Source organism: Euprymna scolopes, chromosome 20, assembly GCF_053919585.1.
Source record: "Euprymna scolopes isolate OS-2025 chromosome 20, ASM5391958v1, whole genome shotgun sequence".
In the NCBI taxonomy this organism is placed as follows: domain Eukaryota; kingdom Metazoa; phylum Mollusca; class Cephalopoda; order Sepiida; family Sepiolidae; genus Euprymna; species Euprymna scolopes.
In genome coordinates, this window is record NC_136501.1 from 81,334,998 (window position 1) to 81,347,273 (window position 12,276).

A 12,276-nucleotide genomic window follows, 5' to 3' on the forward strand; every position below is an offset into this window, starting at 1 on the left:
ATTCTTTTCTTTTCTCTTTTATTTATATAATTTTTCTTGAAAATCACCATTGTTCATTACTTCAAAAACAAACCAAATGATGGAATAAATGTTATATATGCTAATCATTTGACAATTCTCATTCTCAACATGTCATTACCAGACAAATGACCATTTGGGAATATGTGGGAGAATGGTAACACATCACTGAAAAACAAAACTAATATCATCAGAATCAACTTCTCCTGCCTGGGATATATGTACTATTCAATGGGAGTGGAGCTTATGAATTAAATATTCCCTAGAAACTTTCTACCTTGGGTGAATCACTGCACCAGAAAATGAGAGTTTAAATATTGCTCCAAAATAAAGCTAAGAAATAGAAAATAAAAATATGTTTCACTATTTAAAAAGCATCAGATCCAATAGATATCTCACTGCTGATGCAATTTTCCAACTATATAAGAGCCAGGTACGTCCAAGGATGGAGTATTGTTGCCACATCTGGGCAGGAGCTGCTAGAAAAACCTTATCCTGCCTTGACAGAATTCAAAATAGACTTTATAGTTTAGTGGGAGATGCCCTTTTCTCTTCTTTGCAATCTCTTTCTCACAGAAGAGACATTGCGAGCCTGTCTGTTTTAGCGTTATTTTCATGGCAAATGCTCGTCTGAGCTACAATCTATGCCCCCCCCCCTTGCCAACCATTCACGAGAAACACTCGTCTAGCTGTAAACACTATCAATAATTTCCCCTACTCTTTATCTGTGCCTAAACCTAAACGTGGATTACATGAACAAAGTTTCTTTCTTAGAACTGCACACCTGTGGAACTCTCTTCCGTTTGCCCACTTTCCAGCTGACTACAATTTGGCTGTCTTCAAGTCCAGTGTAAACAAGTTCTTGTAATCCAATTTACCAAATTTACACTTCTAACGTTTACTATGATATTGTCCTTTTGACCACTGTACACTCTTTAACCATTATCCTTGAGTGGCCTCTGGGCCTTGATAAGTGGTGATTCCTTTGTAAAAAAAAAAAAAAAAAAAAATGGTTTACCATCGAATTTATCATCTTCACAGCTTTACCAAAGTGTGTCGCTTGAAATCCAGATGTTGCATAGGATTGAAGCAATTTATGATAGTCAACACCTTTACTAAAGTCATAACCTTCAACTTTAGTGAACTCTTCAGGTGAAAGTGGTTCTGCAGGAGCCAATACTGCCTCCTTTGCCATTGATGGAATATCAGACATTTTCAAGTTTTCTGTAAAGAGAAAGAGGACAACAAGAACTAGTAAAAAACAATCAGCTATGATAAACCCTAACCCACGTTCAGGGCATGAAAATGGGTAAATATAGAGTAATTCCCTTCAATTTCAACTTTCAATATTTTGTTTGGGTTAGTTTGATGAAATTTAACCGCAAACAAAAACGTAATTGTATGCTTTAATGTTGAAAGTTTTAAAGCAACATTAAATCAAAGCCTTTTCAATTATCAGACATTTCGACACCAAAAAGTTGGTCTAGTAAAACACACAATATATCAGGTTTTAAAATCATCAAACAAGTCCTTAAACTTAATTGATTTTTAAAATAAATGATTTAAATAAGAACATTTCAAATTTATCTCATTTTCTTTAGTATCTGTTAACCTAAAAATTAGTTTTATTTATAAATGTGCAATATCTGAACCACTAAACTACTAAAACTGTTTTTCTAGTTCAATCAATACTTTCTAATAGTTTCCAAAAACTGTAATTTTAAAGCAAAAACATGTTTTGAAAACTTAATGTAACTTTTTTAAGGCAAGAATTCCAAAAATGATACATAGAAAGACTAAAAAGGAAGCAATGAACACTTTTAGGCCCATGTTGGTTTTGTGCCAACACTTTGAGAAAAAGTTCAGAACATAACAATATGAAAGAATCTTTTTTTATTAAAACATGATTGTACTATTTAAAAATTTGGTATACTTTAAGAAATCCTGAAAGATAAAAATATGATAATTTTCAGTATTTTTAATAAAAACTTGAAAGATTGCATGTCAATTCAAGAGTTTACACATTAAATTTTAATATTTGTTCTACCTTGAAAATATTAAATCTATACATTATACTTAATGTCTGCTTTCGTTGAAGTGGTATTGGAAGCCACATTTATCTATCAAAAATTTTTTTTTTTTTTTCTGTTTCTCATGTCAAATTTTTAACATTTTGGAGCAATCAAAATTGAATTGTCATTTCTTCTTTCCTTTCCTGATGAACATAATGTGTGTATAGCAACCAACAATAAGAAGGAAATACAAATTGTAATTTGTCTATCAGTCAAGAAGGCATTATGACAAGATTACTGTAGCAATACACACCGACCATAAACACTTAATCACAGATTTCAAAGTAATTTTACTAAAATTGTCACATTTTAAAAATCAAGGCACTTTTAAATCCTCAAAATACCACATTTTAGAAACGAATATCATTTCACATGCTTTTATAATAATCTACAAAATATATTTGAAGAATTTTCAGAAAAGTAATAATAAAAATGTTAATGATATGAAATGCAAGGTTAACTTTTTTAAACTTGTTACCACTACTCTAGGAGGAATTTTGTCATAAAATCTGAAAACCTATCATTACTTTCAATCTTTTTCAAAGCATGAAATAAACTGGCTTATTTTTTTGTTGTTTTGAAAATAAGATATCGAACATTTTTAGAAAAGTATTTTTCATATCTTAACTAGTAAGTAAATCAATTTGACTATTCTTTATATCCATTAAAATTATTGTATTTTTTTTTTTTTTACACTAGGAGTCACATTATCAAGGCCTGAAGGTCACTCGAGGATAAGAATTAATGGGTGTACGGTAGTTATCAGAACAACAGTGTAATCATTAGTAAGGAGAATTCGGTAGAATTTGATTTTAGAGAACAGCTCAGCAAAAACTTGTTTACATTGGACTTGTAGTCATCTGGAAAGCAGACCAGTGGAACAGAGTTCCACAGGCAGGCAGTTCTAGAAAAGAAGTTAATTCTTAGAATCTGTGTTTAGATTTAGGCACAGATAGAGAGGGAAGAATTAGCATTACAAGCGTATGCTGTATTTTCGTGGACATTGGCAATATTACATACATAATGTGCTTCAAGTCATATCTTTTTTATTTGTGGGTCAATTTTTAAAAGATTTATTACATTGCTGGAAAGAGAATAAAACAAGCATTCCAATGATGTTAATTCATTCTTGTAAAATGTTTTTTGACTCCTAATGGGGATATGAGACCAATGAATTCACCAATCATTTTTATAACCACCGGTTGTGCTAACCAACCAATAAAAACCTTCCAAAGTTACTATAAAAATTGTCGAATTTTGGATTCAATCAGTTCACCGTTAACTATGTCACGGACTGCATTTGATTCTTGTCCGCAATCTTGGTTACTGCCAATTACACTCAGAATCTGATCTGAACTATGCCGCCATCTTTGTTCAACATAATGTCTCAACACTTAACAGGTTATGCACCCAGCCATCGTCTTTTCTTCGACGGATCAGAATCTAAGTTCGAATTGTGACAGGTAAAATTTCTACGTTATCTAAGGATTCGAAAACCACACAAAGTGATATAATCTCCAACTAAGAATCCTAACGACCTCGAATTTCTCGAAAAGAACGCGACTTTTTGCAGAACTGATTCAATGCTTAGATGGTCTGTCTCTGATTATAAGAGACGCCTAGGACGACGGACGGAAAGCATTAAACATTAAGAGAACATTATTTATCAAAAGGGAAGCCGAAAATGATATCCCTATATACAGAACTAAAGTCTCTGAAATGTAACAAGGATGAAACTATTACTGACTACGCTATAAGGGCAGAAACAACCGCCAATGCCTTAAAATTCTCAGGTGAAATAATAAGCGATAGCTTGTTGATATCAATGACCCTCAAGGGACTTCCAGACGATTTTAAACCATTTACAACTGTTATAACGCAAAAAGACAAACCCATAAATTTCAGTGAATTTAAAGTGGCATTGCGCAGTTACGAAGAGACTAATTGTATGCTCGTGGACAATAATAACTCCAGCAATATTATGAAGTTCAAAAATGCTTCTCGAAAACAGACACTACCAAATTACGCACCTCACCGCAACGTGTTCCCAAAAAGTAATTTTCCCAAGAAAAAGAATAAAATTATCTGCTATAATTGTGGATGACCCAACCACAAAAGTTTCCAATGTCGATAGAAATGCTCTAAAATGTACTCCGTAAAAAACGTTGAGAACTTTGAGGAAGAACATACATTTCTATTCACATGTAATTTTGACAATACCACAAACGGTAAAAATCTGATTTTATTAATTTTGATTCAAACTTTAATTCATAAAGTCATTTTGTCGAACTTGCCAACGGTAGTTAAATAAATGATATAGTCTTGAAAAGAGGCGATGCTAAAATATCCCTAAAAAATAATAAAGGCGAATCTGTAACTGTATTCTCAAAAATGCTCTGTTCATACCTGCATTTAAGCAAGACATATTTTCCGCGAATATAAAGTTTGGCCAAAACAAGTCAAAATTGATATACCATAATGGAATGACATTAAAGAAAATGGCTGACTATATTATTTAAAAAGTATGGTTCCCTCAAAAACTGCCTGTCACGACTTAGAAACCAGGCATAAAATTCTAGGACACTGCAATACAGCTGATATCAAAAAATTACCAAATGTAATCGAAGGCATGAAAATAATACCTTCAGACGATCTCCCAAATTGTGATGTGTGCACAGGGGAAAATGACAAAAGATATAAGCCAAACGCCAGACAAAAAGGCTATGAAAATTCTCACTTGTGCATTGTGACTTAGCAGGTCCAATTAGCCCGATGGAGAGAAATAGTCTAAGGTACATTTTGAACTTTATTGACGATTTTTCCGGTTTTAATTAGAGTTTATTTTCTAAAAAACAAATCCAACACTATCCTCGCCACTAAGAAATATTTAGCTGATATTGCCTGTACGGCTCAGTAAAATGTATTCACTCAGACAATGGGACTGAATTTACTAGTAAAGACTTTGAACTTCTATTAATTAACCACCGTATTAAACACGAGAAATCTGCGCTGTATTTCCTCTTCCAAAATTGCACTGCTGAAAGAGTATGCCAAACCCTTTTTGAGATGACAAGATGCCTACTTATCGAATCGAAATTAACGCATAGTTTATGGACGTACACTTTAATGGCAGCATATCAGAAATAGATCGTTCAATAAAAGACTAGGCAAGACACCGTATGAAGCGTTTTGCAGTGTAAACCCCAAAATGAACCAAATGCATATATTCGGTTCAGATTGTTTTGCATTTCTAGAAAATACCAGTAAACTAAATGCTAAAAGCGAAAAAGGTATTCTCATAGGTTACAATAAAATCACTCCAGCATATTTAATCTACTTTCCAGCCCAAAATGCCATAAAAAGGGTTAGATGTGTAAAATTCAACGATACATTAAATTTAAAAAATGGCGATCCAGTTGATGAAAAACGTAAAGAAATATTACCTAGCATCTTAATCGATCACAATGAAAATATTAATGACGACAACTACAATAGAACTATAGATGAAAATATTAACCAGACCCGTCAATACCAAATAAGGGAGCGAAAAAGGGCAGACTTCTTACAAATTGAAAAGATACAAGACTACACAGTGGATTACTGTTACTCATCGAAAAACGCACTGGAAAGTTATAATGAGGCGATTAATTCAAAAAATCAGAAAGAATGGAAACAAGCTATGTTATCCGAATTGAAAGCTTTATCTAAAAATAACATACGAAATAGTGGCAAAACCAACAGATAAAAATATAATTTCTTCACACTGGGTTTTTTCAAAAAAAAAAAAAAAAAAATCACAGCATAGTTTATGGACGTATGCTTTAATGTCAGCAGCATATCAGAAATAGATCGTTCAATAAGAGGCTAGGAAAAACGCTGTGTGAAGCGTTTTGCGGTGTAAAATCTAAAATGAATAGAATGCATCTATTTGGTTCTGATTGCTTTGCATTTATAGAAAACACCAGTAAATACTAAAAGTGAAAAAGGTACTTTCGTAGGTTACGATAAAAATAGTCCGGCATATTTAATCTACTTCCCAAACCAAAATGCCATAAAAAGGGTTGGATGTGTAAAATTCAATGATACATTAAATTTAAAAAATTGCGATCCAGTGGATGAAAAACGTGAAATATTACCTAGTATCTTAATCGATCACAATGAAAATATTAATAACGACGACAATTACAGTAGAACTTCTGACGAAAATATTAACCAGACATGTCGATATCCAATAAGGGAGCGAAAAAGGCCACACTTCTTACAAATTGAAGATAAAAGATTACGCCGTGAATTACTGTTATTCATTGAACAGCGCACCGGAAAGTTATGAGGCGATTAATTCAGAAAATCACCAAGAATGGGAACAAGCTATGATATCCGAATTGAAAGCTTTATCTGAAAATAACACATATGAAATAGTGGCAAAACCAACAGAGAAAAATATCATTTCTTCACGCTGATTTAAAAAAAAAGAAAAAAAAAAAGTCACAGCTTCTGGCAGTGAAACTTTTAAAGCAAGATTTGTTGCAAAAGGTTTTTCACAAATTTCTGGAGTGGAATATTTTGTAACATTTTTACCAACGATGAATTTAACCACAATTAGAATTTTATTACAACTTGCCACTCAATACAATTTAAAAATACATCAAATGGATGTAAAAAATGCTTATTTAAATGCTCCGATTGACTGAAATCTATATTTACCCTCCAGAGGGATTTAAAATGAAAAATAAAGATTGCATGTGGAAGCTGAATAAATCGTTATATGGACGAAGACAAAGTGCTCAGAATTGGAATCTAACACTCCACAATTATTTAATAGAACAGGAAGTCAAGCATTGTCCCAGGCACGACGTTAAACTGTGACCATTTCTATCTTACTAACCAAATTAACTAACATAATGTTTCCAGTTTTTGTTAAAATTTAAAAAAAAAGTAACTTTAAAACCTTTTCTTTGTAAATTTCCTTTTTGTCAAATAATTTTTTTTTCTTTGACAAACAATTGTTAAAAAAAAAAAATGTATATTTGTGAATTTTTGTGTATATGTTTATATGTATTTGAAAAGTATTCTATCAATGTTTTAATATATTTGAAAATTGTTTCTTTTTATATGTATCAAAAAGAAAAAAAAATGGCTTTTTTTGCACACACATTATACCAATATGTTAACAATTCCTTTTGACCAATGAGAATAAAGACAAATTCTCCCTCTCCCCCGCAAAAAAAAAAACAATTATTTTATTGGTTTATTTTATTTGTTCATTTATTTGTTTATTTTATTTTTATTTATTTATTTTATTTTTCTTTCCTTTTCTCAAGTCAAACCAAAATTGAATCCGAAAGGATTTTCCCATATCAAAAAAGGGTGTGTGTAAAATGTTTTTGACTCCTAATGGGGATATGAGACCAATGAACTCACCAATCATTTTTATAACCACCGGCTGTGCTAACCAACAAATGAAAAACTTCCAAAGTTACTATAAAAATTGTCAAATTTTGAATTCAATCAGTTCACCTTTAACTACGTCACGGACCGCATTAGATTCTTGGCCGCCATCTTGGTTATTGCCAATTACATTCAGAATCTGATCTGAACTATGCTGCCATCTTTGTTCAACATAATGTCTCAACACTTCACCCTTCTTTTATGCGTTCAATGTTTTTATGCTCCAAGTTAAAAATGAAAAAAAAAAAAAATGACAGCAAAAAGGGAAACGTTTTTCAATGTTTACATTTCATACGTTACGTTTGGATACGTATGCGCGGGGTTAAATTTGATTGGGTATGGCTGAAATTTTACAGGCTATATAAGCATAGAAGTCCATCTCTACTGGACTTTGATTTATATTTTTACGAGCATAGGAAGCAAAGTTATGACCAAGCAAAGTTGACAAACAATATTTCAAAATTGATAAAATAAATCGGTATATATCATCCATTTCATATAGATAATAGTTTCAAAATTATTTTCATGTATAATATGTATATATTTGATAATTATTAATTGTGCGGAAATTTCTTTAAAATGTTATCTTTTATAGAAATTCAAATCTGCTTAACAGGGAAAACGGCTCGCAATGCGCTTAGCTAACTAAAGTCAACGCATTAACAAGTTTCGTTGTATTCTCTTAAAAATAAAAAAAATTGTTTTTTCTGCTTTCAAAATGAAAGCAGAAAAATCAGTTTCATTTTTTATTCTGAGTTTGTCAATTTAAAAAAATTATTTTCAAGTTTTTCAAATTTGATTTCCAAACAATACTATTTTGTTATTTTTAATGCTTTTACTAAAAGCGTTAAAAAACAACCAAACGTACTAAGTACAAGCGTTCCTATTATTTGTATTTATAACGTTTTACTTGTACTTAAGGTAGACTTCTGTTTTGTAGTGGTTAAAAACAAAAATATAACAAAAAGGTACTTGTGCATTTATGCTACCATGCTGAAATAATGTTATTTAGAAACGCATTCTTAATATGGGGAAAGAAAGGTGTTTTGTTAACTATTCTGTACTTTCACATAACAATCAAATAAAATATATCGGTAAACTTGAATTTATTTTTAACCTTTTTTTTCAAATCTGTAAAACAAACCAGTTTTTTTTTTTTAACTGAGGATATCTAAATAATAATAATAATAATTAGGCAGTTCGATAAAGAATTTCATTGTGATGCATTTTGTAAATTTTTACCCTGTTTCCATCTTAATATTTTTCTTTAAAATGACTACTTTTTAAGGTAAGGTTTTTGGGTATGCTGAAAACGAATATTATTGCTGGTGGCCATCTTGGTACGTGCATTTGCGTATAGTTTCTCGGGGTTACGTTTGCGCGCTCGCACATACCAAGATGGCCACCAGCGATAACATAAGAAATGACATTGCTTAATATCCAGAAAACTACTTATTTCCAGAAAATTTAAATGCGATATTCGTTTTCAGCATACCCTAAAACCTATAAAAGTAATCATTTTAAATGTTAAGGTGGTTTTATTTCTTTGTTTACATAGTTGAATTTTCAGTAAAACAGAATAGAAATGACAAAAATGACCATCAACTGGTGAATTTGTTGCTTATCAGGATTCCTGGTATCCTGGTACTGTGAAAGTTACAAAGATTCATGTAGAGTACGATTTATGGTTGCATCTCAGAAAATAGGGGTATATTTTGGGCCAGATAGAGAGGATTTACAAAATTGAACTGGTCCCAAAATGCATAAGTTCTGGTCGGCTATGGGAATTTCCATCTTTTACAGAAATCCAAAATCTATAGGAAAAATTTTCTTTGATTTATTTCTAAGATTAATTCATATCTACTAAATTTTTTTTCTTTGAGGGAAATAGTAAATACCGGCCATGAATGCTCTTTAGGCATTCAATGGCTACACCCAAGATTAAGCTCTTCTTTGGTGAGGAGGCAGGAAAATGCCTATTCTCAATAAAGCTATATTTAAATACTACTATGATACTTAGTTTTGTTCATAAATAGACACCCACTGTATGATATCATGGCCAGTTTTTAAAACATTGAAATTTGTATATCTTAATTTATAATTCATGGCTTATGGTAAAGAGATACATCAAATTTGACTGCATAATCAGAAAGAGCACACAATTTTACATAAGAGTACCAAGTTTCATGAGAATAGCTTGAAAAATAAATAAATGGTGGCAAAATTACCAAATTTCTTGAAATATTGAGGTCCGTAATTTAGCCCACTTTTTCTAAAGAAAAATGTCCACGGAAAAGCATAAATTTTGGCACTTGAAATTCTCATAACTTTTGAACTACTGATGGTATTTGCATAATTCAAATGGTTTAAAGCATCTTTTACATAGCTCTTTCCATGCAAGTTGATAAAATAACAATTATCTAAAAAGAAAAAAAATCAACTTGTAATGTTAGGGAAATTGTTGATAGTAATTGCAGTTAGACAAGTGGGGGACCATAGATTGGAGCTCAAACGAGCAGTCACCATGAAAATAACAGCAGACACAGGCTAGCAACATCTGTGGGAAAGAGGTTGTAAAGGAAAGGAAAAGGACATATTTAAATAAAATACTTTTTTTAAGCGAGTATTAAAAAAAATATTGCGACTTCAGCTCGTCACGAATAGAAACAAAGGGGAGATAACCGTCTCTTACTTAGAGTTATGAACTATGGTGGCCTGTAAGCGACAGAATTAATGCCTCTTTCTATTTCTGGCTGTAAACAAAAGTTAGTAAAATGGGCCACCGTAGGTGAAAAAGTCCCATTTCACTTACTAGTTTTTGCTGTTAAAAAAAAAAACAGTCAAGCGATTTTTGATTTTATTTTTTTATTCTCTTAAAGAAATACATGAGCTTCTGATTTAATATATTTTATTTCTTCTTTATGGAGTGAATTTTTTTTTTTAATATCTAAAAAAAAAACATTGAATGAAATAGAAATAATTGTAATTAAACGAAACTTTCTGTGCAATATAACAAGATTATAAGGTTTCACTTACAAAAAAAAAAAAATCCCACATGGTTTTTAAAAAAGGGTTTTAAACTTTGGATTTTACAAGTAAATTTGAAAATAACTTCTTTTTTTGTGTTTTGAATTATTTTATTTATTGATCTTTTGTTTTCAATTTGTGATATATAAATTTGAGGTGAGAATATTAATTATTTTCATTTGAATAGACATTTCAAAAGGGGGGGGTGAATTGGAAAAAAAAAAAAAAAAACCTTGTCTAGAATATTATATTCGGTTTATTGGAAAGAGCATAAAATTTCACACTGAACCTGAAAATATCGTAAAAATTCAATCAATAGAAAAATTGATAGATTTTTAAAGTGAAAAAATTGAAAAAAATTTAACTCGTAAAATTCTATTGATTTCATTACGTAAAAAAAATGGCCGCATGAACGCGTGCAGGCACTTTGTAAACCCCGTTTTTTAAAAAATAAAAAATAATTTCTATTATTTATCAAACGACTTTAATAGTTTATTTTGAAACAACCCACTTTAAAAAGAGAAATTATAAGTTTTTTATATTTTATTTGCAGTTTGGTGTTAGGGGTGTCAAAAATTCCCCCCAAATTCTGTTACACCTAGTGCTCCATTTATTCCATCAAGAAACTTGTCAAAGCATGGTGCTTCCCTTGGCCGAATATCATTTCAATTGGGGCTAGATAGAGGTCAGAATGTTGGTGATAGAAAGAGAGAAGCTTGGTTTTTGATGCATTAAAATTAACCAGCCACCTTTTTCCCCATTAAATTACCCTATAAAATTATCTTCCTTTCAGCAAAAATCAAAAATTGACTATTTTGCTAAAACTTCTTGCTAATAATCCCATCACCAGCTGTTGTTAATCAAACAACATGATTAAAAGAAACACATTTGAGATGAAACTAACTTCATGTTCCACCTTGCTGTAAATGGGAAGCAACCAACCATAGCACATCCATATTAGTGCATGCGTGTGTGTAACAAGAAATGCTCTAAAAACGGTTACACAGGTGTTTTTTTTTTGTTTCCAATGCATGCAACATTTAAATTGTGATGGGCACCAAACAAAGGGAAATGAGTCACACACAAACTAGCAATCATGACAGGAGATTAAAGAGATAGAGTGATGTCACTCATGCAGTCGTGCATAATTAAAAAAAAAAAAAAAAAAAAAAATAGAGGAAAGAAAACAATTTTACCTTATATAAATAACTGTTACCAAACAATAGAAAACCTTGACCTATAAATTGAGAAACGTTTAATTTACTATTTGTAAGTTTCGTTATTTTTAAATTTGTATTATTACTTTCATATAACATTTCACCAGACAAAAATACTTAATAATAATAATAATAACCCTAACCCGACTGAACCACTCGCAGAGTTAGGGTTAAACCTAGTAAGTTATGCTCTTTTCTCTTTCCTGCCACCTCTTTCCCACAGAAGAGACGTTAAGAGCATGTCTCTGTTCTATCGTTATTTTCATGACAAGTGCTCAACTGAACTCCAATCTATGGTCCCCACCCTTGCCAAACTTTCACACTAAAAAAAACAAAAAAACACACAGTCGATTAGCTATAACCACTATATACAGTTTCCCCCACTGTCTATTTGTGCCTAAATTTAAATGCAGCCTCCATGAATAAAGCTTCTTTCCCAGAACTACCCGCCTGTGGAATATTGTTCCGCTAGTCTGTTTCCAGGTTGAATACAA

General features: G+C 31.4%; 1 protein-coding gene across 8 annotated transcripts in view; it reads right to left on the reverse strand.

Moving 5' to 3' along the window:
* The window catches only part of LOC145241491 (deoxyhypusine synthase-like), a 160,742-nt gene that overhangs the window by 105,444 nt on the left and 43,022 nt on the right, over positions 1–12,276 (reverse strand). For 6 of the 8 annotated variants that reach the window (XM_080104500.1, XM_080104496.1, XM_080104494.1 and 3 more), the window contains exon 2: positions 1,037–1,242. The exons of 1 other annotated variant lie outside the window; for it this stretch is intronic. In XM_080104500.1, the coding sequence (XP_079960626.1) occupies positions 1,037–1,231 (195 nt within the window). In that variant the 5' untranslated portion in view covers positions 1,232–1,242. Of the gene's footprint in view, positions 1–1,036; positions 1,243–11,761; positions 11,803–12,276 lie in introns of all 8 variants that reach the window. One more of the 8 variants, XM_080104497.1, reaches the window with a different exon arrangement.